Source organism: Meriones unguiculatus, chromosome 11 (assembly GCF_030254825.1).
Source record: "Meriones unguiculatus strain TT.TT164.6M chromosome 11, Bangor_MerUng_6.1, whole genome shotgun sequence".
Lineage (NCBI taxonomy): Eukaryota > Metazoa > Chordata > Mammalia > Rodentia > Muridae > Meriones > Meriones unguiculatus.
Window position 1 is genome coordinate 82,342,974 of NC_083359.1, and position 27,332 is coordinate 82,370,305.

The 27,332-nt window shown below is 38.2% G+C and overlaps 1 protein-coding gene across 1 annotated transcript in view; it reads right to left on the bottom strand.

Annotated features, from left to right (window-relative positions):
• Positions 1–571: 571 nt before the first annotated feature.
• Klhl20 (kelch like family member 20) overlaps positions 572–27,332 on the bottom strand; it is a 39,674-nt gene continuing 12,913 nt past the window's right edge. Inside the window, 10 exon segments of the mRNA XM_021662586.2 lie at positions 572–2,528; positions 6,190–6,296; positions 7,886–8,094; positions 9,801–9,934; positions 10,895–11,038; positions 13,094–13,277; positions 15,959–16,074; positions 17,381–17,475; positions 18,575–18,733; positions 23,353–23,926. Coding sequence (XP_021518261.2) covers positions 2,444–2,528; positions 6,190–6,296; positions 7,886–8,094; positions 9,801–9,934; positions 10,895–11,038; positions 13,094–13,277; positions 15,959–16,074; positions 17,381–17,475; positions 18,575–18,733; positions 23,353–23,926 — 1,807 coding nt within the window. The 3' untranslated portion in view covers positions 572–2,443.

The window sequence follows — 27,332 nt, forward strand, 5'->3', positions numbered from 1 at the left end:
AAAGATTTAGTACCAGTACTCCTCAAATTATTCCACAAATAGGAACAAGGAACATTGCTCAGTTCATTTTATGAGACCACAGTTAGTTACCCTGATACCCAAACCACATAAAGGCCCAACAAAGAAAAAGAATTACAGACTGTGATGAGTGTACTAAATGGGTTTGGACTAGATGATTAGTCGTTTCAGTCCCAAACTGTAGGACTCTTACATACCAAAAAATATGTTTATAGATTAGATAATGTGAGATACATAGAAATCTTAATTGTATCACTGTCAGGATGAAGCACCTGTAACTTTATGAAGAAGCTGTGTAACATACAAAAATAAAAATTCCAAACAAATAGTCAAGTTAGAAGTACCAAACAGCAGTGACTAGGACTGGAGAGAAGGCTCAGCAGCTCACTTGCTGTCAAGCCTCATGAACTGAGTTCGAGTCCTGGAATCCACATGATGGAAGGAGGATCAACTCCTGCAAGTTGTTCTCTGGAACTGTGGCATGCTCTATTGCACCCCTATACACACACACACACAGTGAAGAAAAAAAACCAAACAAACAAAAATTAAAACATTTTTATGGTAAATACTACCTTTATTTTAAAAAGTTATACATGCTAGAAAAAAGCATAAATGATACATGTAAACAATTGTTTACCAAATACTTATTTTTTCTTTGAAAAAGGTGCAAATGATGTTTAAATGTAAACACAAAAGTTGTCAAACATTTTGTTGTAGGGGAGAGGAAGAAGGTAAAGGTTATTCCTTTTGGTTGTGGCTAAAGTCTCATTCAAAGGTTTTCCTGCAAAATATATTGAAAAAAAAGAAATCAGTCTATGATTATAATGGGGAGAATCATAGGCACTAAAATTTTCGCTTATTTCCTTAAAAATTTTAACCTTTCATCAGAAAGTGCAACTTAAGAGACATAGTAACAGTGGCCTTAGATGAAAGACAGTGATAGATAATTAGCATAAGGACCCCAGCTCTGTTCTTACGCTTTGGCTGCCTTGACATCCCTTCACAGGTCCTGCTAACAGGAGTTGAAGATCATTCCTTTGGAGGTGTTGCTAAAGGTCGGCCCAGATCCACCAGGCTGGAACATCCAGTGTAAACTGAAACACAGCTCATGGCTGGAGAGAGGTTGTTTCTCCTTGATGGCAATGAGGAGATAGGAGGGAAGCTGCAGGTGGGAAGATCTGTGAGCACTTGATTTTACTGTGGTCTCAAAGCAATGAATGAGACTCACACTGTTTTAGTAAGAGGCACTGAGCGAGACCTAGGTACTCGTGGCAGAAAAAAAAGAGGTGTGTGTGTTGGGGTGGGAATTGGAAGCAAGTTCAGTTAGATGTAAACATCCACTGGTGAATGAAAACTGTAGCATCCAAGTCCTGCTTTTATGGATTTAATATTCCTTATGAATTGTCCTATTTAGCGAAATGTGTCCTTGTTTTGTTTTCCTTTTATATTTAAAAGAAATTTTACTTTTAATTACTCGTATTTGTGGGGCCTATGTGCATTTGGGTGTGTGAATACACAGGAGTATAGGTACTTGCAGAGGCCAAAAGACAGCCCTGGATAAGCGCCCACTGTTTTCTCAACCTGTGAGTTGCAACCCCTTTGGGCCTTCCACAGGGGTCACATATCAGATATCCTGCATGTCTGATGTTTACAATTCATAACTGTAGCAAAATTATAGTTATGAAGTATCAATGAAAATATACTATGGTTGGGGTTCACCACAACATGAGGAACTATATTAAAGGGTTGCAGCTTTAGGAAAGTTGAGAACCACTGCTCTAGCTGGAGTTACACACAGCTGTGAGCTGCCAATTGTGGGTGATGGGAGCTAAATCCAGGTCCTCTGCAAAAGCAGTACATGCTTTTACTGAACCATCTCCAGCCCCCTTTATGTTTATATTTAATGTGCTCTAATATTTAGTGCAAGAATGATAACTAGCGAATATGCATTGCGTATCTATCTTTATCACTGGTAATCTTTGTAGATGGATAGTGTCTAATAGGAATAACACCCAGGTTATAAATAGCCCTTCTGCCCTTATCAGTATTTTCAAAATCAACCCAAAACCTAGAAAGCAAAGAAAACTTTGCAGCTTGGAATTTTTGCCTGTTTTTTCCCCCCCATGGTAGGAAGGATAAGTTAAAAAAAAATTAAACAAAAAAACCAAAGGACCAAGCCAACAAAACAAAAACAATACCCATCAAAACTCCATGATAAATTAAAGCCAAAAATAAATACTCTGTATACAGAGCAGAAAGGTTTTGTGCAAAGGTGGCATCTTGCAGGTGAGTCCCGTCGTTAGACTGGTATTTCTGAATGTTGAGGCACCGGCAAAGAATAAAATTTGTTCTAATGTTTTCTTGAGCTGTACAAAGCTTCAAAGTCAAGGCTCTTCCAAATATAAAGGAGTGTATGCTTCTGGGTTCACCATATATGGGATTCACAATGTGTCATTTTAATAACTCCTACGCCACCTCCTAGTCGACGGTAATTCATCCCTCCATATAACCTGCAAAGATAAAAACAAAAGCATATTTTCTAACTGGAAAAAGCATTAGTCACAGCATTTTCAGCTTTATGTAACTCTTCCAAAGTAAGAAGTAAATTGAACACAGGCAAGTAGCAGAAGGAATTCAGATTATGACTGAAAAGCTCTCAGTTGAATGAGGCTGACTCCCCTCCTTTTTGCACTAGAGCTTTGTACCTAGACTAGCTTCTAAACACAAAACCTATGTTCTATATTTTTGTGTCTAATTTTATTCCCGGCTATTTATTTTTCAAGACATATTTTCTCTTTACCTGAAACTTTCTCAATTATTAATCAATGTCTTATTCCTCTTGCTATGATCTTCCTCGGCCTACAGCTGTGGAAGTGTTGGTTTTACAGGCATGTACCACTGTACCTGCCTCAATTATTTTTATTTTATTTTTGAGCTGTTCTTACTCTAGCCCTGGTTGCTTCAAACCCTTGGTAGTCTTCTTGCCTCAGTTTCCAAAGAGCTGGTTTCCACCAAGCTAAACAGCTCAACTTTTCCCTTTCTATACCCTCCCCTCCTTTCTCCCTTTCCCTTTCCCTTCTCATCCTTTCTTTTTGTATATTTATATATACTATATGCACCTATGTCTGGAGACCAGAGGTCACATTAGATGTCATTCTACAGATGACATCTATTGTGAAGAATTACATCTATTGTAGAAGAATTTTAATCTAGCAACATGGCTGCTCTGATCACATTCAAAGACCGTCTAGGTCTGTGTGATCCTTCTAGAATACAGGCATGCCCTTAGTTATATACCTTTAATTCCAAACAATGAAGGTAAAGTTAGTTTGTAGAAAGAAGCACCCATGTTTGAAAGTGACATCTAATTGAGAGGCTGACAAAGACACAAATCAGAGAAATATTTGACAGAATAGGATATGCCAAACTCTCATGAGAACAGAGAGGAAAGAGAAGCTGTTTGAGAAAGCAGCACAGAGAGAAAAAGGAAGAGGCAGTTTTATGGGGAGAGCTGTACAGAGACAGGTTGAAGAGAGAACAAGCTAGACACAGGTGAAGACAGAATGACCCAGAAGATTAGAACAGATTCCAATAGTATGGGGCCAAGCAGAGTAATTCAGTCAGAAGTGAGAGAAGCCAGTTTGAATCAGTCATTTGGAGAGGAGTTTGAGCCAGAACATCTGAGTTGAGCTAGCCAGCTAGAGTTCAGCAAAAGCTAGACAGGGTGAGCTTCAGCAGTAAGTCTCAGAGACTGAAAGCACAGAGACTAGAAGCTTCCACGACTAAGTTAGCATATGGAGGCAGTAAACCTCTGAGACGACGATTACATCAAGTTGGTCTGGAGAGATGGCTTAGAGGTTAAGAGGATTGGCTACTCTTCCAAAGGTCCTGAGTTCAGTTCCCAGCAACCACATGGTGGCTCACAACCATCTGTATTGAGCTCTGGTGCCCTCTTCTGGCATGTCAGCATACACACAGGCAGAACACTATATACATAATCAATAAATAAATCTTTTTTAAAAAAATAGAGAATGAAAGTTACATTTAACATCCATCTTATTTGTTTTTGAGACACGATCTCTTGGTAGCCTGGATCATCGAGTAGGCCTGGCTGGGAGCCCAGGGATCCTCATTGTCCCCGCTTCCGCAGCTTTGCTATTGCAGATGCATGCCACCATGTTTGGCTCTTTATGTCAGTTCTGTGGATTAAAATCAAGTCTTCATGCTTGCATAAGCAAGCACTTGGTAACTGCTTTTTCTTCCCAGCCCATCAGTTACTCATTTTTGTTCCTTTGTCTATATAGTATCAGCATTTAGTTTGTGATATGTGAACAAGATCATCTTTAAAGTTTAAAGACTTTCAGGGAAAAAAATATTAGCTCCCCATTCAGCAATGAGATAAAATTGATTTGGGATATCACTGAACATGGAGTAAACAGGAAAGGATAAGGCAGGATGATTATCTCTGCTTAAGGCTAGCTTTGGCCTACAAAGCTCTAGGCTAACATGGGCTATAGAGGAATACTTTCTTAAAAAGCAAAACAAACAACAACAACAACAAATAAAGTGAAACAATCAAGCATGGTAAACCATGCCTGTAATCCCAGCACTGAGAAGGCTGGGGTACGAGGATTGCTGTGAGCTCGAGGGCAACCTGGGCTACAGAGCAAGTTCCAGGTCAGCTTGGGCATAGTGAGACTCTGTTTCAAAAAGCCCAAAACAAAAACAAAATTAAAAAGTTTGGGCTAGGCATAGTAACACACATCTTTAATCCTAGCACTCAGCAGGCAGAGGCAGGCAGTGCTTCGGTTTCTCCAGCAGGTGGATCTCTGAGTTTGAGGCCAGCTTGGTCTACATAGTGAGTTCCAGGATAGCCAGGGCTACAAAGAGACCCTGTCATAAACAATGAAACAAAACAAACAACCCAACCAAGAAAAAAGATTAGTTTTACAGATTATATGTATAAATTGTAGATTATATTATATAATCTATAAATTACTTTTCGACTTCCATGAATATTATTTACCACACATTACTAATTATAGTGGTAATTACTGATAAAAGTCCATAAATAAATTATAGTAATGAGACAGTAGATACAGCTATTTTTTAAATTATGCATACTCTTAAGTTCCAACCAAAAAGAAAGAAAGCTGTATAAAGAAAAAAACATTCCACAAGTGGGAGGCTTTGCTTTATGCAAACCTGCTCTTCTCTGTCCTTTACCATTTACTTCAGTGAGGCTTCCCTGGCCATTCTTTATAGATATTAGCCCCCTTCTTTCCTTACTAATCACACAGCACTTCACCTAGAATGACACTATAGTACTAGGACTGCAAGGAATCAGTAAATCTGATAAAAAACAAAACAAAACAAAAAAAACCCACGATGTTGTCATTACTCTGACTTTAGTATTGCAACTACTCAGCCACACTCAGTTTCTGAGAGGAACTGGAGGGTGTGCTTGCCTAGCATCTGACACCTTGATTTTTGGGTTAGGGAAAGTGCTAGAGGTTAAGCCCAGGCTCCTATCCAGCCAGAGTGTACTCTACCACTGTGCCCGACCCCAGCCCCGAGGATTTAAAAGCAACATAAAATTAAATTTACAAAATGAAGTTTAACATAGTTAACCTCTCGAAAATAAGATGTAGCTTCCCATCTAAAAGCAAACATTAAAACAGACAGGCCTTCAAAACAGAAGAATCTATATCAACGCACTTTTAAAAGCTAAAGGGGGAATAGGTTTTAAAATATTGTTTTGAAAATGACTATTTTTACTCCCTAGAAACAAGGCTTCTCAAAAAACAAGAACCTGTACGGACAGCCTGAGAATCGGAGTGCCCTGTTCTAAGTCTAGTAATGTCACTTGCACATCTTTCATTTTTTGGTGCTTTGGTTTTCCCAGCAGTATGTGACAGGAATAGAAAGGATATTGTTCATTGTTTTTCTCACCTCTACTTATATAAAATTGGATGGCTACTGGAAGAATTTTGGAATTTTTTTTTTTATCCAATTCTTTGGAACAACTAAGTCTAAGTGTGTCATCATATCTGGGTAACCTCAGCCCCCTTCAGGAAACCACACGAGGACTTCTGCACACTGACCATTCCAGTTTTGGTGGTCATGATTTCAAGTTAGTAATAAAAAGATTTGCAACAGTCAAAAGGTTACCTCCACGTATTGGCATCTGGATCAAAAACTTCAATGGTCTTCAAGTATGTTGTACCATCAAAACCTCCTACTGCCATGAGCTGTCCATTGACCACCGCCAGACCAACCTGTAAGAGCAAAGCAGTGGCTGCTGGAGAACTGAGACAACTACTGGGGAATTTCAGACTGTCTCTAGATAGACTACTCAGATCTCTTATGGTTTCAAATTCTACCTTACATAAAATCAGGGAGAAAAAGCAGCAAGCTATGAAATCATGGAAACCACTAAATTATGTATTTTACTAATATATGTACACAAGAGTCAGAACAAGTATTTGTAAAATTTAGAAACCCACAACAAGGTAAGAACAAGAACCTCCAAATTGCTCTCCCCTCAGGTTTGCTCACTCTAATCCACTTTCTAAATTGCTACTAAAATATTATTCAAAATACAAACTTAAACATGTCTCTCCTGTTTGGGAACATCTAAGACTCCATTCTACTTCCATTCTCCATAGCCGAAGATAGTTTAAAGTCTGTAATGCTACTCAGGTTTTTCAGAAATCTGTTACAGGTCATGATGTTTGGCCTCACCTATATTTCCTCCTCTCCTAATATACTCTGTGCTCTAGTAATACTGGATCAACTGTTAGTCTCTGAAATAGTATACAGGGTTTAGTAACTCATGTGAATTAAGCCTATTCTTCCATGTCCTTCTATCACATACTCCCTATTACTGCACATCTTTACTGTAGTTACGGTAAACATTTCAGTCTCCTTCACCAGACTGGGAGCTCCATGAGGAGAATCATGTAGACATTTCTGTCTTCTAAATGAGTTAAAATATAATCAAGATGAAACAGTGAAAATAACAGGAATATAAGTAAACGTCTGTGAGTTTCCAGTAATAAATAGCAACAGATATGATTCTTCACTTGCTGGTGATGCCTTTCAGTGAGACAACTTGATATATGCAAATCAGAATTGTTCCTTTTTACCCTTAGATATGGAGTCTTTAGGTGCTGTTCGCTTCTCTTTCCTGTTGAGCATGTGTCCTATGCTGATGGACTTCTGCCGTGATCAGTGTTAATAAATAGTTAGGTTTCACTGAGACAAATATTGCCAGAAGGGTGAATTTTATGTTCCATCTCGGACATCTCTTAGTGAAAGGTCATTCATTCATGTTTGAGAGCATGATAGCAGGTCAGCCAAATGTGGCCTGCATTACAGATGGGACAGACCAGCTTTGGAAGACTCGACGGGCCAGGAACATTTTGCCTAAATATTTGTATTAGTATGTGAAGTCCACTTGGAAAAAATAGCTAGAACTATCACACAGGAATAGTAGTTAGTGCTAACATATAGAGGTTAAATAGGAGAGTAGATGATATAGGGAAGATACCTTCCAGAAGTAGCTGATAGAAGACAAATAATAAAAAGAATAACTACACAATTCAATATATGAATGGATAGAAAATATGAAGCTACTGAGGTTAAAAGCAATCAAAAGAGGTACAAGCTTTTTGGGTTTTGGGTTTTTTTCTCCTGTGTTGCCTAAAAGCATCCTGGCAGCTAACAACTGAAAACAAAGCCCACAGACACCAGCACTTCACCTCCTCAGTGCCCTCGTGCAGCTTCTAGTTCAGAGAGTTCCTCTGCACAGCGCCCTCTCAGTGCTTGTTTTCAAAGCTCAAAGCTTTCAGTAGCTGGCACTTACTCCACTCCTGCGGGATGTCATGGCCACCACGGGAGACCACTGGTTAGTTCTGGGGTTGTATCTTTCAGCACTGCTAAGCTCTGTAGTATCGTCTCTCCCTCCCACAGCATAGATCATGTCCTGGTACACTGCACAACCTAGGTGTTTCCTTCGGGTGCCCATAGGGGCTATGGTGTGCCATCTGTTTTCCTGAGGGTTGTAGCGTTCCACTGCAGTGAAAAGAAAGACCAGTAAGTAACCACTTACCTGCTGTCTTCTTCATAGCCACTAAAACTGCGATGACATTTATTTTCAGTAAATAATCTGATCGGGAAGCAGTTTCTTGCAGTCATCTTCTGAGGAAAGGGCATGTGTTAAGTTCTAGTTTTGGCTACACAACTAATTATATGCACTCACTTTATCTTCCAATGAGATGGAACTGGATTATAAGAACAGTTTAGTACTAAAAGTTTATTGTTATAATTAGACAGCTTCTGTACTCTCAGACTTCTCACATTGTTTATCTAATTACTTATTTGTTCATGTTTTGCTTTTTTTAGATGGGGTCAGTAGTACTGGCCTAGAAATCACTGTAGCCCAGCCTCAAACTCATGATCCTCCTCTCCTGTCCTGTCAAGTGCTGGGTAGGATTATAGGCATGCTCTCCCATGCCTAGTTTGCCTTTTGAGCCACTAAAGATACACAACAATGAATTTCATAGGTGCCACTGACAATATCCTTAAATAAAATACCTATTATGTTTAGGCCACCGATTCTCAACCTGTGGGTCACAACCTGTTTGGGGTCACATATCAGATGTTTACATTATGATTGACAACAGTAGCAAAATTAAAGTTATGATGTATCAATGAAATAACTTTATGGTTGGGGGTCACCATAACATGAACTGTATTAAAGGGTTGTAGGAAGGTTGAGAACCACTGGTCTAGCTAGAAAAGGCAAAGAAATTTGTAGTTCTAAGGTTTTATTTATTTTTATAATAAATTCTTTTTTACTGAGGGGAGGTGGTGGTTATGGGAAGAAGGGAAACCATTCTATTTAGGAAATACATCTATCTATCTATCTATCTATCTATCTATCTATCTATCTATCTTTTAACTGTGCCCACATCTTATTTATTTTATGTCTAAGTGTTTTGCCTTCATGTATGTACATGCGCCATGTTCGCGTCTAGTGTACTCAATAGACCCCAGGACTGCAGTTACGGAGGGTTGTGATCCACTATGCAAGCAGTGGGAACCAAAGCCACTGTGTCCTCTGAAAGAACAAGTGCTCTTAACCATTGAACCATCTCTGCAGCCCCAGTCCTCTTCTTTTTTTTTTTTTTTTTTTTATTAATTCACTATAAGTTTCTAGCAGCTTATAAATATGTAGAGAAAGAAAACCTTGGGGAACATACTAGGAGTTATGAGTTACATTTTCCTAGAGAGAAAAATAAAACTTTTTAAAAAAAATATAGAATACATTCATAAGTATATGAGCAGCACAGATTAGTCTCAGGGGGTTAGTGAAAAAAGAAAAAGAGGCTGGTGGCTCACACCTTTAATCCCAGCACCTGGCAGGGGAAGCGGGGCAGAGGCAGGCAGATCTCTATGAGTTCAAGGCTAGCTTGGTCTACAAAGCCAGTCCAGGAGGATGGCCACGGCTACAGAGAGAAACCCTGTCTCAAAAAAACCTAAAAAAAAAAAAGAGGGTATACGATGTGGGAGGGGAAAGGGAAATGGGGGTGGATTTGGGAGGAGTAGGAGGGTGAACATAATGAAATATATAGTGCATGAAATTCTCCAAGAATTAATAAAGATGTTATATTGAAAATAACAGAATAATCTGAACTTTTTATACTTTGGTACAGGGGGATTTTCCCTGGGAAAATGTGGTGCTTTTGCGACTCAGACTGCCTTAGGGAGGGACTAACCTGTGTTGAGTGGGGATGTTCCATCAGAGCCACCTACAGCATATAAGAACCCTCCCAACACAGCCACAGCAACTCCTAGTCTTCTAGTACTCATAGAAGCCACCCGAGTCCACTTGTTCTCCTTTGGATCATACCTGCAGGGAGGGAAAACAATTCCTAGTAGCCCAAGTAGTTGCCTCAGGGCTGAAATCACAAGAGATACAATGTTCACAGATTTGACAGAGCTTTAAAAAATGTACTCTTGTACACACACACACACACACACACCTACTATTAAGCTTTTTCAAAAGCCAGAAATGCTACAATTTATGACAATAAGACAGACAGGGGGACATTTTGTTATGTGAAATAAATCAGACACATGAAGAAAATACCACATGATCTTGAAAATGAAATCTAAAATTAGTCTAATTGATAGAAGCAAAGAGTAGAATGGATTTCACTCTCAATGGGCTGGGTGAGTGGTTAGCAGAATCAGAGATGCTGGTCAAAGAGTGAGTTCAAGAAATCTAAAGTTCACATGGTGAGTAGCTACTGTGTCATGCATTTGAAAATTGTTAAGTGTAGATTTTAACTGTTTTTACCAAAACCCCCACAGTATGTAAGGTAATAAATATATCAGTCAGTTAGTTTGACTTAGCCATTCCAAATTGTTTAAATATTTAAATATACCATGTTTACCACAAATATATTTTTATCAATTAAAGAATTGATTGGGGGAGCTATAAGATGGTAGAAGGAAAGAATCAATCTACAGAGTCATTCTCTGACCTCCTCTCTCTCTCTCATAGTAAGATCTAGGCCATGTAGGGCTACATAAAAATGCAAAAAGAAGTCTATATGTCTATTAAAAAACTTGAAAATTATCTAGATTAAAAGAAAATCACCTTAGCTGAGTGTTGATGGTGCAAACCTTTAATCTCAGCACATGGGAGGCAGAGGCAGGTGCATCTTTCAGCTTTAGGCCAGCCAGCCTGGTCTATGTAAGTTCTAGGACATTCAGGGCTATACAGAGAAACCCTGTCTTAAAAAACCAAAATAATAGTAATAATAGTAATAGTACTACTACTAATGAAAGAAAAGAAAGAAATTACCTCTCAACAATATTGAGGCAAGAGACACCATCCTGTCCACCCACAGCATAGAGAAAACCTCCAAGGACTGCCACACCAACGCTTGTCCTGCAGGTACTTGTAGGGGCCACGTCACTGCTCCATTGGTTTGTTTTGGGGTCATATCTGCAAAGAACACATTGAGAGTTTGTATTACGTGGTAGAGTTCGGCTGTGCTTATGATATTTGGAACACATAGCATATTCCTATTTAAGGGCTGTTCTCAAATATAGGCTGATTAACAATCAAAGCATATGAAAACGGAACTGAGCAGTGCTGGGGATGGAACTGAGGGCCCGTATACTGGTAACGACACTGCCGCAGTCCTACATCACCAGTCTAATTTATATTTTTAAATTTATTTTGAATATATTTTTTCCTTTTAAAAAATCAAATGCTACAGAATTTCACTTCAATTCTAGTCTTTCCCTACTTGGATTTAAACAGATTTGGCATACATCTCTTAGGCCTTTGCAATAAAATATATTATCCACAAATGCATTTATTTAAATGTAAGAAAGCTTTATTTACATAAATAATACTACACAATACAGTTTTTCTCCTTTGATGTATTTTTGTGATCTCTTGTTAATGTAATTTTAGATTTTTTTCCTTTGAACTATTTTGTTACATTATAATGTACCATGAATTGTTTAATCCTATTTAAAAAATAATTTATTTTTATTTATGTGTATGCATGCCTATCTGTGTGTATGTACCTGTGAGTGAAGTACACACTGAGGCCAAGCGAAAGTGTTGAGCTCCTGAAGTGGGAGTTAGAGACAGTTGTGAGCTGCCCAGCATGGGTGCAGGAAACTGAACTCAGTTTCTCTGGAAGGGTAACAGTGTTCTTAATAACTGAGCCATCTTTCCAGTCCCTTAATCATATTCTTATTGCTACATTGTTAGGTTGTTTCCGATAGTTTGATAATTAGAAATGGAAATTACAAGGCTGAGCACATAGCTCAATATTAGAGTGCTTATCTACCAAGAGCAAGACTCTTAAACATTGAAAAACAAACAAAGACCCAAAATAATACTATCAGGTTGCTCCTTTTGTAGCTATATCCATTTTTACTTAAAATTTCATTACTTTTTCTTTCTTCCTCATTGTCTTTTTTTGTTTTTTTTTTTTCTTTCTTTGCTAGATTTGTTGCTCTTTATAACTTCTTGATTTAAAAGCACAATCTACTTTATCTCTTTAAGACAGAGTCTCACTATGTAGCTCAGAATGGCCTCAAACGTGTGACCTTCTCCTGTTTCAGCCTCCTGAGTGCTGGGATTACAGGTGTATGCCACCACACCCACCTCTGTTACTTTCATTTTTCTTATTTTCAAATGCATGTAACATATCATTCATGTTTGCTTCTGTGTACTACTTTAGTTACATTTTAGATATTTTGGTATATATTGACTTAATTCTTAAGCTATAAATATTTAGTCATTTGTACTTTGATTTACTTAGCCTACTGATTTATGTCTAAGTGTCATTCTCCCTATCATCTTTCCCTCCACCATGTATAGACTCAAGTCTTCTGTTTTTGTTTGTTTTGTTTTTGTTTTTTTGCTATGCCACATCTAGAAACAATATCCAGAACTGGATATACCAGTTTTTACAGATATGCTATGACAAATCACTGTAGATCAACATAGCTTAATTAAAGAGAATGTGTAGTAACAAGAAACTTAAAAAAAAATCACTCACTGTAGATTTCTAATGTGCCAAGTACCTCAGCAACTATATAGTATGATCTATACAAGCATGCTTAAAATACTTATGAAAGAGCAAATAAATTAGTAACTCATCCGTAGTCAGAGAAGGTTTTTTGCAGGAAGTAACCCTTTAACTCTTATAAGTCTTAAAGGAGCAAAAATTCCAGGGGAGGAAGAACAGTTTGCATACATGCAGGGACAGGAGAAGGAAAGAAGACAGTACGTCCAAGGAGCTCTAGGCAATCTGCAGTAGCATGCTGAGAGAATGATTGTGTCCAATGGGGAACAGACCAGAAAAATTGGTAGAGATCAGATCATAATGGTCTTGTATAACATGTTAAGAAGTCGACTGTTAATTGGTGTTACAGATGAAATACTAAATTAGTAAGTCACATCTGTTTCTTAATTAATGCCTCAAACAAAATCATAGGGACAATAGGGATATTTTTTTTTCCACATTAACCTTACCTTTCAACACTATTGAGGTATGAGGATCCATCATGGCCGCCCACTGCATATAACAGGTCATCAAGAACACTGACTCCAACCCCACATCGCCTTTTACTCATTGAAGCTACCATTCGCCACTCATTGGTCTGTGGATCATACCGTTCAACACTGGAAATGGCATCTCCACTACACCAACCACCAACTAGGAAGCAACAGAATGATTAAGAGAATACCTGTCCTAAGGTAGACTGCTAACCTCATTGTGACCTAATGCTCTGACTAACCAAGTACATGCAAAAGTAGGTCAAGGACAAGTTATAGCCACCAACAGTCACTGAACTGTCAACATGATCTTGGATTCCTGTCTCCAAAACTATGAGAAAATGCATTTCTTTTGTCTGAAATACCTAGTCCATATTATTCTGTTTTGGCAGCCTCAGTAAACTAAAACAGATTTATAACTGCCAACCTAAGATTCATTATCCTTTTCTAAATGACCACAGGAAAAGTGTGTGTGGGGCGGGGGAGATGGGAGGGACGGATGGATGGACTGTGATAATAAGAGTGATTCTGAAGCTTAAAAAAATACAAGGTTATTTTAAGCTTAAAACGCTTTGAAACTATTAGTTTCTACATGGTATTAAATGATCCCTCAGTCACATTAAAAGCAGAATAATGTTAACAATATTCTAGACAGACTTAAATGTTAATTTTCTTTATTTCAAATCTCAATGTGATATAATTTTACTTTATTATTGTTTCATTTAAATCAGAAGAGTCACTTAGTACTAAATTACAGCAAGTCAATACTTTGCTTAACTGTGGATTCTGTAATTGGGCATATATAAGGATTTCAGTGTCAGAGGAAACATCTTAAACTCTAAAATGGATCTAGGCTGGAAATGTGAGGGTTTATGATATTTGAGATCAAACAGCCTAATCATGAAATCTCTGGCACAACTGTATAGTGGAAAGCCATTAAAATCAGCTTTATATTGGACTGTATAGGTTTCACATCAAATAAATACTACCTCATAAATGAAATTCTACAATATCAAAAGGAAGACTCTTCAGGAATAAAATTTAAATCTTGCCTGCTGACTTAGTGAAGTCAAAGACAGGGTTTGTTAGTTCTAGTGCCTCATGGTGATTTTGTGTGCACTATGATTTCTACAATACCTGATGACATAATTGCATATTAGAGACTTAACTGTGAATCATATATCAAAGCCAAAGTTTCACTGTGATGGCCTGGAGACTGCCTTTAAGGAGGTAATTAAAATTAAATGATGTCATAAAGTGGGGCCATTATAGTAGGACCAATAAGTGTGTCCTTAGGAGAGATAAAGATGTCAGAGAATTCTCTCATCCCACCTCTGCACACAGAGAAAAGGCCAAGTTAGGCTGAAGCCAGGGAAAGGCACTCTGATTAGGAGGAGAGGTCTCAGCAGCAGCCAACTCTGCTGGTACCTTGATTTTGGATTTCAGCCTACAGAACTATAAAAAGACAGAGTTCTATTAAGCCACTTGCTACAGTGGACCAAGTTATACTAATAAAATGAAACCCCAAACCTGGAAACTCTTTATTTCTGTTAAGTAATGTACCTAAAGAAAAACATTCAGAAAGAGTCCATACACTTTTGTATATATGCGATGTTTACTTTACGATTACGCCAGACAGATTCGCCCAAAACATGTTATGATTAAAAAGGCTATGTAAAATTTTCAGGCCTATTAAAACCTAATGAAAAAGAGGAGTAAAATCAAGAAACGAATATATCAGTAAGAATCAACATCCTTAATCTGAAAATCCAAACTTTGAAATGTTTCAAATTGCAAAACTTTTGGAGTACTAACATGATTTTGAAAGACTGCTGACTTCAGATTTTCAGATCAGGGAAGCCAATCTGAAAGCCAATTAAATCACCTAGAACACCTATCTTTGCATGTGTCAATGAAGGTGTTCCCAAAGAGTTCAGCTACGGAGGGGGAGGGGTACCACCAACTAAGGAGGTGGGAACAGCCCGAATGCAGGTGCTATCACTCCATAAATGAGGGTCTGGGATTGAATAAAAAGAAAAAAGTGGAAAAAGTGAGTTGAACATCAATATTTACTCTCCTTGCTTCCTGATTGCAGAGCCAGCGTGACCAGCTGCTTCATGGCCCTGCTGCCACAGCTGAGAGCCACTTTTGTCACCATGCCTTCCCTAACATGATGGACTATATACCCTTAAATTGTAAGCTGAAGTAAAGCTTTCTTCCCTTAATTTCTTCATGTCAGATATTTTTATTACAGCAACATGTAAAATAACTAGTATACATGGATACAATTGAAGTGCCCTCAAAAGTAAAGGTTTCAAACATTTAGGGGGAAACGTAGCAGTAAAATAATATGTAAGGTTGTCATGAGCTCAACCAACATCAAATAAGCCAGGAAAGGGTCTTTAATGTAAGAAAATGTTTTTGACAACACCATGTAATTATGAAGTGACCTGCACTTTACTACTTAGATTAAAGCATGTAACAAACACATCGTATGATATTTTTAGATGGATTTTCAGAGTACATTTTGAAGACTAGCACTGTTGACTTACTATGTGACCCTTCCGAAAGCAGTTACCACAACTAACAAGGTAATTACTCAAATATATGAGAAAATATTTGGTTTAATCACAGTATACTAAAATTCAAGTCTGTACTGGGCATGTGGTATATTATACCCACAATTCTAGCTCTAGGAGGCTGAAGTGAGAGTATTATGAGTTTGAGACCAGCCTAAACTACACTGAAAGTTCCAAGACAGCTTGGGCTACACAGTGTGGTTTTATTTCAAAAACAAACAAAACCCAAAAACCTAAATAAAACAAATAAAAAGACCCAAACCTGCAAAGAGCACTTCTCCACATCGAATAGGCTTCCGTGGTCTTGTCCTTGGTCCCTGCATTAGTGGTCGTTCTTGAGGCAACAGGAGGTAGTTTTTAGCCTCATCCACCAAGTCTCTATGGAAAAGAAATCCTGCAGTTATTCCAAATGGCTAAATAACAGTGCAAGTCAAGTCCCTATATGGTATAAGAAAATAAATGTTGGCAAAAGGAAACAAGCACAAATCAACCCAAATCCTTGATGCCGGTCAATACAAAAGCTGGCACATACATTAAAGCCATGATGCAAGCCATACTATGAATTCTGAGTTGATTGGCATTTCTACCATAACTTCATACCCAATTGCAAAGTTTAACCTAAGGCTCAACAATCTTAGAGTAGACAATTTCCTGCAAACCCCGCCCCCCCAAATATCTAACTCCATTACCATCTTGCAGTCACTGTTTCCTAATGAATTTTATTAGGTCCTACAAGATATGGGGAAAGGACCACATAAGCAAGGGCAGTAGGTATCTTCTAATTTAAGCGCAGTAATAAAGCTGGGCCAAGTAACACGTTAGGCCACTAATACTAAGGTACTACCTAGTTATCATATGAATGGTTTAATATAACTAGTCCACCGACATGGAACAAAAATTTCCCAATGTTCCTTTAAGAGAAGAGCCTAGAGATTATACATAGTACAGTATTCTGTATGTGCGTCTTTTAGGTGATTTAGTGTCTGATTAATGCAAATTCTATTATCTGTTACACTTCACCTCTAAATGTACCCTCAACTACTCTGTGTTTTAATTTCCCACTATTTATACTGAATGATTTATTCATACATGATTGGTGCTAGGCATAACCCAAAAAAATATTTTTCAAACAAAACAAAACAAAAATTAAAAAAGAAGTCAAACTAAAGATCAATAGTTTTTCCTAGTCAGTTTCTACTCCATTCAAGGGTTCCTAGTCAGACTACACCATAGATAACTTATTACCCAACACAAATTAACAGCAAAAATACAGCCATCTTCTAGCTTCTGTTTTAAGATCTTAATACATGCACTCATGTAATTAACAGCTCTGCAGAGTGGGCTATCCTATTCCTCACTGAGACATTATGTGATCAATAAGAAAGAACTCATGGACAGACTCACAGCATTATTTAATTTATTTCAAAGAAAAGCAATAGTAGAGAATTGACTCTTCAAAGTCAGACTTGCATCAGAAATTTTCAGAAATCTACTTCTTTATTGCTACTTCTACTCCTGATGGTATGGAATACTGGAAATTCAGTACTCTCTTTCTCCTTTTGACCCTAGTCCAGAAGAAAACTTCTTAAATACTGCCCTGGTTTTGGCATGAGAAATTTTAGAAGCAATACCAGTAAGGAGAGTAACAGAAATTAGGAATGCGTATTTTTCTCACCACTCATACCTGCATTCTTCGTCACTTTTAATGAGGGGGTCGGAGCCTACGGTGCCCACCAGGAACTTGGGACTAAGCAAAGGCAGGCGAACATGCTGCAGCACCTGTGAGATAATAAGCACAGTCTGTTAGGAGAGTAATGGCTCGTGCTTACCAACTGTGTAGCCCAGTGTTCCGGGAATCAGACTGGACACACTAAGTAAAGAAGGGTAGAAGGCATAAAGAGTGAACCTTAAATTTATTCTGTCACAGCTGTAATGTAGACTAGTTACAAACCAATGCATGCTAACATCTCTTTAAAATGCTACTTTTAGCTTTCAAACAATGTTATGAGCTTGTCTATAACTGGACTCAAGCTCATCAACCATTGTATCATGTTAGATTACTAAAGAATACTGTTTCCAGGGCTGGAGAGATATCTCAGAGGTTAAAAGAACTTGGTGGTCTTCCAGAGGCCCTGGTCATAACTTCTAGCATCCATATGACAGTCCAAAAATGTCTGTAACTCCAATCCCAGGGTCCCCCAAAGCCCTGTTCTGACCTTTGTGGGCACCAGGCACACAAGTGATACACATGCATACACACAGGCAAAACACTCATACATATAAAAGAATAAAATAAATCTTATAAAATACACTTTTCACCAGACAGTGGTGGTGCACTCCTTTAATTCCAGTACTCAGAAGGCAGAGGCATGTGGATCTTTGAGTTACAATCTCTACAGGATCTAGTTTTTTTTAAAAACTTTATCACAGAGTATATACTCTGAAGGAAACACGGTATATATAGGGTTTGAAGGTTTTTAGGCATCCTTTTAACATCTTGGAATGCATCTCCTCTGATAAGAAGAAGACTATTTATACTCACACAAATGAAATTTAAACATGTCACTCAGTGACCACTCAGCCCCATCCATTCATATATGTTTGGAGTGTGGCAGAACTTCCAAGCTATGGAAGCAGACACATTCTTGCTTTCTTTTGTTGCTTTATATAATTTCTGAATCATGTAACAGAATTCATTCAAACATACAATGACTCAAAAACAGACAGGAAGCAAAGGGGCAATAAGTTCCCAACAATAAGCAGTCTCATGCTTCTAAGGGCTTATAAGGAGTCTTGACTGTTCCGACTCTGTAAGGCAAGTACATTATTTTTCTAGTAGTACAAATCAATTTCTTAAAGAAACATTTTTGACTCTTACCTGGGGTAACTGAGGACGTCTTTCCTGAATACTGTATTTGACCCAGGCCATCACTGCATTGAACACTTGTTCTTCACTCCGAACATTGAGCTCATCACTAGATATTATATCAATGAGTTGGTTGGCTGGAAGTAACATAAATTCTTCACTCTCCATTACCTGCTCAGATGTAGGTAAGAAAAAGAAGAAAATCCTGTAAGCACAATTTTTGCTTTTTTTTTTTTTTTTTGGTCATAGGGCAAAATTACATTCCCCAATAGAGTTGATGTTTTAAACAAGAAAAGAACAGTTTCAATAGAGAGCCAAGGAAAATAGAAAACATACCACTCCCCCCCCCAAAAAAAACCAAAAAACCTAAAACCTACCAAAGCAAATTGTTATTTAGTGTAAATGAGTTTTTTCCCTTAAAAAAAACCAATGAATAAAATAAAGATTCATATTCAAAATAAACTGAATAACAATACTAAACTAAAGCTTCAGAATCATAAGACCTCTAAAGCGCCAGGAAAAGCTTCTAGAAGAAGGTTAGCTGCTAAAAGGGCAGAAACATTTTGGACTCAGCTTCCAAAAAGAATGAAGATATATCAATTCTGCAAGCATGAATAAAATGAAGGAAGAATTAGAGCAAGGGAAACTTCTGAGGACCAAACCACTATGACAGTATTCTAGTAAGAAGTAACAAACACAACCACGCTTGCTTTTACCCAGGTCTATACAACTGTCAGGATGGAGATGACATGGCCTCATACAGGCCAGCCATGAAATTTAAGATCCTCTAAGTCTACTTATTATAATGTAACGGCAGGGTGAAACACAAGAAAGGGAAGCAGCATTGCTACCTTCTACATGGTTTCTCTATTACACTGCATGTGATGTCTGGTAGCACAGGCAGGATATTCTAAATGTTCAGACTCTGTGGTGTTGCCTTTAATGAGCACAATGGATTGCTTTTGGGACAGGGCCATTTTCTTGCTTATCAAAAAGTTAGAATATTTAGCAGGACATGATAGGGCTTAATCATCTTTTAAATATTTGATTAAGAATGATTTTTTCAAAAACATTAGAGAAAATAAAAATCACAAAATTAAGCAGTCAGGGGCCGGAGTTATTTATTACCTTTTTATAGGGCAAAGATTTAAGTGATCTGACTTTCTAGGATCCAGTATAATCAACAGGTAACCTTTATATTTCAGCCAAGTAACTAGTAATGAACATGTTTTAATTTCACTTCCTGTCAGGTTGTCAGATTTAGGGGATAAACCCCTGAACCAGGACTTATCTACACAACAAATAATGAGCTGTGAAATTTATATATAAGTGGAGCACTATATTTTACTTGGTAACTCTAATTTGGGTACTGCGGGTTCTACAATGTCCAGAAGCAACACTTAGGTCTAGTTCTTGTAAGAGTTCTGGCCTTCATGGCCCATGAACTTCAGTGGTAGTTATAGTTGACTGTGTGTATTTCCCACTTTCTTCATTTAAGTACAAGTCTGGTATCGAGTATCTTTTAAAATTCCATCAGAAGATAATTTTTTTTTAAACATATGGATTAAAAGCCAAATGTTAGCAGGCTGGGGAATGCAGACCAGTGGTAAAGGTCTTGCTTAGCATGAGCAAGGCCCTGGGCTCTATCCTACTACCAACCACCACAAAGTCTACACTGACATCCTCTATTGCCACAGTCAGAATAGCTGTAATGAAGAAAGCAAGCAATCTTAAATGCTGGAAAAACGAGGGTAGGAAAGACCTCTTCTGCATGGTTACAAAGAATGTACATGAATTTAGCTGCATGGAAATTGGTATGCAAGTTCTCAGAAGTAAAGAGAGTGATGTGTGCTGCATGAACATAGTCAAAGGAATCAAATTAGCATTCAGTTGACACCGACACTCATCTTCCTGCAGCACTCCTTATGAGTCAAGTTAGTGAATCAGTCTAGGTGTCCATCGATGGACAAATGAAGAAAAAATAGTATATACAATGGAATATTTTTCTATTACAAAGTACAGAATTAGCTTCTCATAGTGGCTTATGCCAGTAATCTCGGCACTTGGGAGGCTGAAGCAGAAGGATTACTGTCAGTTCACCACTACCATGGGCTCCTAACACTACCAATCTGATTCTTTTCTAGTTCTAAAACGCTTGTATTTACTTAAGGCCAGTGACCTTAATTTAATTTTTAGAAAATTCCTGGTCATATGATATACTTATAGGTAGGAAATATATGTAATATATGCAAGCTTTCTTTTGAAAAATATTCATTTTATTATTTATATGTATATGAGCATTCAGTCTGCATATATGTACCATGTGCAAGCCCGGTGCCCACAGAGGCCACAGGGTGTCAGATCCCTGGGCCTGGAGTTATAGACAGTTGTGAGCTGCCATGTAGGTGCTGGAAATTGTCCCCAGGTCCTTTACTAGAGCAACCAGTGCTCTTAAGTGCTGAGCCAATGCTCAGCTCTCTGAAACTCTTCTTAAAGGAAACTCTTTGCACTCCTGACCCTATGCTTCTGGCTTTCTTTTCTCCTTTCTATTAACCAGTGTCTGTTTGCCAGCTGCTCCTTTGCTAACCACCCTTCAGTACTGGGAAAGCTGCAAAGCTCTCCTTATTTACCTCAGAGGTGCTCACTGGCATTGATTTTTTGCTTATGTTTATGAAGCTGTTTTAAATAATAAAAAGTTTCACATATTTAGGAAGGGAAGCTGGATCTACCAATTTCTTCCTTTATGGCTTCTAGATTATATCTCACTTATAAGAGACCAGGCCCATACTTATAATGTTGAATTCAACTTTTTTTTTTTTTCTTATATGAAGAGGTTTATTAGGTGGATATAAAGGGAGGGGGAGAGAAGGGAGAGCAGGACATAATGGGGAGAAAGAGGAGGGAAAGAGAGGGGGCGCCCCTATAAAGAAAGGGAAGAGGGCCAAGAGGCCAAGAGAAGGGGAGCAAGAGAGAAGGGACCAAGAGGAGCCAAGAGCGTTGAATTCAACTTTAATCTCAGCCTAACCTTTCAAAGAATAGAGATCCATAGAAAGAGTTGCTTGTTCAATACTGAACACAAAATTCAATATAGCTCCTCCTCGAATTCTTTTATTTTCCAGTATGTGTAGTATAAATTCCTGATAATGCTGAGTTTAAAAAGTGGAAATAAAAAGTAATTTTGAAGCCAGGTGGTGGTACACACGTTTAATCCCAGCACTTGGGAGGCAGAGGCAGGCGGATCTCTATGAGTTCAAGGCTAGAAGAAAAGAACAAAAAGAGCAATTTTGATAGATACTGCTAAATTTTCTTTCGAAAGGGTTGTGCCAGTGCATATTTATACCAGCAATTCACTTGTCTCCAAAGCCTAGCCAAGAGGGTATCTTATATTTAAGGATATTTGTAACCTGAAATATGGTACTTTGGCCAGATATGTCCATGTGTCTATAATTACAGCATTTAAGAAACTGATGATGGAGGATGTTGAGTTCAAGCCAGCCTGGGCTAAGAAGTAAGATACTGTCTCAAAAATCATAACTGGAGAAAAAAAGGACTTTGGTGTAGTTTTGTCTTTCAGTTATCTTGAACAAACAAGTAGAGTTTCAGATATTTAAGGACAATTTGAATTTCTCTGTGTGTGTCCTGTCTACTTTTCTGCTCACTGGTATGAGCTATTGGTGCTCTTAATACATTGAGTAGACTAGCCTTTTTGATAGTGGTACAAATTACAAACAATTTCCTCAATTTGTATTTGGCTATTGTTTTAGTATCACAGAAAAATTCTATATGTGATAAAATTGATAGATTTTAACTTTTGGCCTTTCCAGATTAGTTACTTAGAAATGCTTCTTCATTTCAAGATCATAAGGGATTGTTTATTATTATCATCACATGTCAGGTTGAATAAATGAAAAATAGTGAATAATGAAAAATCTAAACACCTAAACTTGCCTTAAAAATTTATTAATATAACAAGTAGTCTGGCGTATAACTTATTGTGCTGAATTGTAGGAAACCACTTCTAAGATGCACAGGTCCTGTTATGCTTAAATAAACCATGTTTGGCTTACTTATCAGCCCTTCTTGAAGATGATTAGGGAGAAACAACTTTTGCTGGTAAATATAAAATTTGCCTTTAAAAGTCACTAACAGCCTTAGAACTTATAGTATGAGCTAGAACCAGGATACAAGACAGGTGTTAGTTAGGAGAACATAAACCCATATGCATCTCTTGAATTAAAAAAGTACTATTATTATTATTATATGTGTGCATGTGTGCATGCGTGCATGCTATGACATGAGTGTGGAAGTTAGAGGACAATATTCTCTTCTTCCACCATAGGTTCTGAGGATGGAACTCAGGTTTACCAACTGAACTCAATGATGTACTATTGCTCTTTTAATGAAAGGTTATAAATACATTTAAATCATTTGGTATAACTTGTGTATGTGTGTGTTGTGTATGTGTGCATGCACATACACGTATGTGCTGCACTTTTCCCATGCATGTTTGTGTAGAGAATAAAGGTCAATGTTGGGTTTCTTCTTCTATCATTCTTTACCTTATTGATTTGTCTGTTTGTTTACTTAGAGACAGACAGGGTTTTTCATCGAACCTAGAACTGTTGCAGGCAGCCTGACTGGTCAGCAAGCCCCAGGATCTTTCTGTCTTTGCTGGGGATGTCAGCTACATGCCAGGCTCCTATACTGGTTGTCAGGAGCTGACCTCAGGTCTCTGTGCTTGCATGACAAGCACTTTACCCAGGGAGCTATCTCCCTAGCCCACAACTCACCTCTTGAAAGTTATGTTGAGTGAACTTGTCTGCAATCCTTAGCAACTCACGGCAAGAATGTGTGTCAGCAAAAGCCCGAATGCCCAGGCAATTAGAAGGATCTAATTGTCTCTTTAAGAATTCACAGCAGGCTTCCTGTATTTCCGCCAGCTGGAGGAGGCAAGCAGCAGGCAAGAGGGTCTGCACATTGCCCTCTTCCACAGTTATCTGAGAGGTATATGCAAAGTCTATCAGGAGCTCCATAGCCCTCTCATCTATGTCTCGGATCACTACTTCTGTCTGTCGGCTTTCTGCCAGTTCTCCTGTAAACATTGCTCGGAAGTAGGGGCTGCAGGCTGACAGAATGACGCGGTGGGCATATATCTTCTTAGCACCCACAACTAGCACCACATCACATAGCTCTCGGTGCTTTCTCAGAAGGTTGATTACTTCCAAGGTTTGCCGAGGGTGCTTGTCTGAGATATAGGGCATGCGAGCAGGCTGGGGAACCCCTTCTGGCAGTTTGTTGGGGTCTCCAAGGGTGCAGCGGCTTGTTACATCCATTCCAGTCTCTCCTGGTCGAATGTTGGTACACCTACAGGAATGAGGGGATGGAGAAAGATGGAAATATTATTACTTCTCTTCTTGCTCTAAGGTGCTTCGTAAGAGGTAAGAACACTTGAAGTTAGCTGGGAGGCTGTGGGAGAGCTGGTGCTTTGATTTATGTGCATGAAAATGTCTTTATAGAATGTTAGGAATTCTGGCTCCATGTCCAAGTTAGAGGACAACCTTACGTGGATGAGATGCTGCCTCGGTTTTGAGTTGTACCTAGCCAGCCCACTTGTGAGCTGAGTCCTGCCTGACTTGGAATTCATTTACCCTCTTGCCTCTTGTGGCATCAGGACACAATTTCTTCAATGGGCACTTTCACTGACACTTCTCTCTCTTATGGACCCGTGATTTTAAATGTCAGAGTTTATTTCCCAATATCATGTTCTGTCTGAAGAAAGCTTAGATTTAATTTTACAGCAAAAGTGGTAGTGAACATAGAAGTTCATACGGGAAACAATCCTAGGACCACTGACAATGAAAAAACTCAATATCAGCTGGGAAGTGGTGGTGCCCGCCTTTAATGCTAGCGCTCAGGAGGTAGAGGCAGGTGGATCTGTGAGTTCGAGGCCAGCCTGATTTACAGAGCGAGATCCAAGACAGCCAAGGCTACACAGAGAAATCCTGTCTCAAAACAAAACAAAACAAAAATTAAAAAAAACAAACAAACCAAAAACTCTCAACATCATCGCAAGTGCTAAATTTTGGGATCCAACCAGGATGTTAGCTGAGAATACTTGTTTCTTTGTTGGATTATCTAAGTTTTCTGCTTTGGTCCGAAGTGGAGGAATCAAGCTGTCAATCTAGATAACTAAGGCTGCCTTAACAACCCTGATACCAACTATATGAGGATGACACTACCTCATTGGAGTTGAATGGCTGCTTTTGGATACTGTTGTTACATTTTTCATGCACTTTCCCCCCTTTTTTCTTCAAGACAGGGTTTCTCTGTGTACCCCAGCTATCCTGGAACTCACTCTGTAGAGCAGGCCGACCTCAAACTCACAATGATCCATCTGCCTTTGCCTCCCAAGTGCTGGTATTAAAAGCCTGTGCCACTGCTGCTACTGCACCACCACCAGATCATTTTGTTTATGTTTTAAGATGGGTTTGCTTGATGGGTTTGCTCTCTGTATTTTTTTTATTAACGCTGTGTATATGTTTAAAAAGGAGCTTTCTCAAACTTACAAAATTGTAACAGATGTAATTTCAAAAAATGACGTTTTAAATATAAAATAAATAAAAAATTTAAATTCATGAAAACCATTTAAAATTATTCTCTCTACAAAAAAATAAATAAAAAAGCCAAACATCCCTCCCAATAAGACAAACCAGACCTATAAAATTGTTTAAAAACTTTAATTACATTTATTTTAGTTTTAAGTTTTTGTATTTATTTATTTGTTCCGTGTGTATGCATGCACATGTGTGATGTACATATAAGCCACGGCACATGTATGGAAGTCAGACAACAACTTGTAGGAGGTACTTTTCCCATGTGAGTTCTGGAAATTAAATTCAGTTCATTAGGCTTGGTAGCAAGTGCCTTTATGCACTGAGCCTTTCTGCTAGGCCCACAATTTAATTTTTTAAAAAATGTCTTTCCTTCCTTCCTTTTTTCCTTCTCTTTTCTTAACACAGAATCTCTCTACATAGTCCTGGTTGGATCGCATTATGTAGACCAGGCTGGCCTCTAACTGCCACAGCTCTACATGCTTCTTCTGGGATTAAAGACATGTATTACCTTGCCTGGCCCTAAATTTTAAGAATCCCTCCTCCTCCTCCTCTTTTTCTTTTGAGACAGGGTTTCTCTGTGTAGCCGTGGCTGTCCTGTCCTAGTCTCACTTTGTAGACTAGGCTAGACTCAAATTCAGAGACTTACCTGCCTCTGCCTTCCAAGTGCTGGGATTAAAGGCATGCACCACTACACCCAGCTCCAAATTTTAATTCTTAAACTCGTTTGATTTAAATCTTGATATCTGTTACTTTCCTAGAGTAGCTGGTATTTATTTCTCCTTTTCATTTGGGTGCTATTTTAATATTTCTAGTTACAGTTCAGCACAAATTCTGTAATACACAGTTTATGCTACATGAAAAGACAGGAAGAAAAGAAGATAGCCACCAACCTCCAAAATTAAACTTAAATTTAATACTCAACTTCTTTGATTCTAACTTTCAAGGGATGAGATATTACACCAAATGACATGTAATTCATTTTAAGACATCTTATCACTCGGGCGTAGCGAGGAATGCCTGTAATCCTAGTACTTAAGAGGCTGAGTTAAGTGGATCAAAGATAGTCTTGGCTACATAGCAAACTCTTGTCTCAAAGACAGCTTCATTTAATCTAATAAAGTATGTGCCCAAAATATAGTCAATTATAATGGTTCTAAAGAACGTTTAAAAATCAGCATACACCCACCCATATGCACACCCAAAAATCAATTACAAAAATCAAAAGCACAAGTTACATAAAGAATAGCATGCCATTTTGATGCTGGCAACTGCTGAGAGCCAAACATAATTCAGAAGATTCAGCAATCTCTCAATGAAAGGAAAGCTTAAAACCGAACTTTGACTAATGGAAAAATGTTAATTTTAGTAAGTGCTAGGTTTTCATTAGAAAGAAAAACTGAATAACTTTAGTATAGTGCATTTCTAAAGTTATTAAATCAACATGTCTTATGAACAGTTGTTAAGTAAACTATTGTAGTTTGTTCATTAAAAGTGAAAGAAGCAAATGAAGTTTTTAAAACACATTTACAGAAGAAATGAGCAGTGCAAAGTATTAAAATTCCTTTCCTTGTGTAGATCTGGATTGAAATACCGTTAGTAATACATTTTATTGTATCTTAAGAGTTCTTTTTTCCTCATCAAGTCTAGTGCACTCTATTTTGTTGTATTTTGGTTTATTGAAACTGGGTTTTTATATGTAAGACTGGTCTGGAACTCTATAGCTCAGGCTGGCCTGGAACTCATGATAATCCTCCTGTTCCAAACTCTCTGTTCCAATAGGGATTACAGACATGAGGCACCATACCTGGCTTCTAGTTTCTTTAACTCTAAAATGGGTCTCCACTGCACAGATAAGTAAGATGATGAACACAAAAGCTTCCCATTTAGCAGTTTTAAATTAGAAATATGACTGTAATATAACCATCTAAATTTCCCTTAAGTAAGCTGGTTATACTTTTCATATTAAAAATTAAATTTCTAGCCGGGTGTGGTGGTTTGAATAAAATGGCTCCCATAAGCTCATAGGGAATGGCACTATTAGGAGATGTGATCTTGTTGGAGGAAGTGTGCTACTGGGGGTGGGCTTTGAGGTCTCATATGCTCAAGACAGGCCCAGTGTGGCAATGTCTCTTCCTGCTGCCTGGGGATCCAGATGT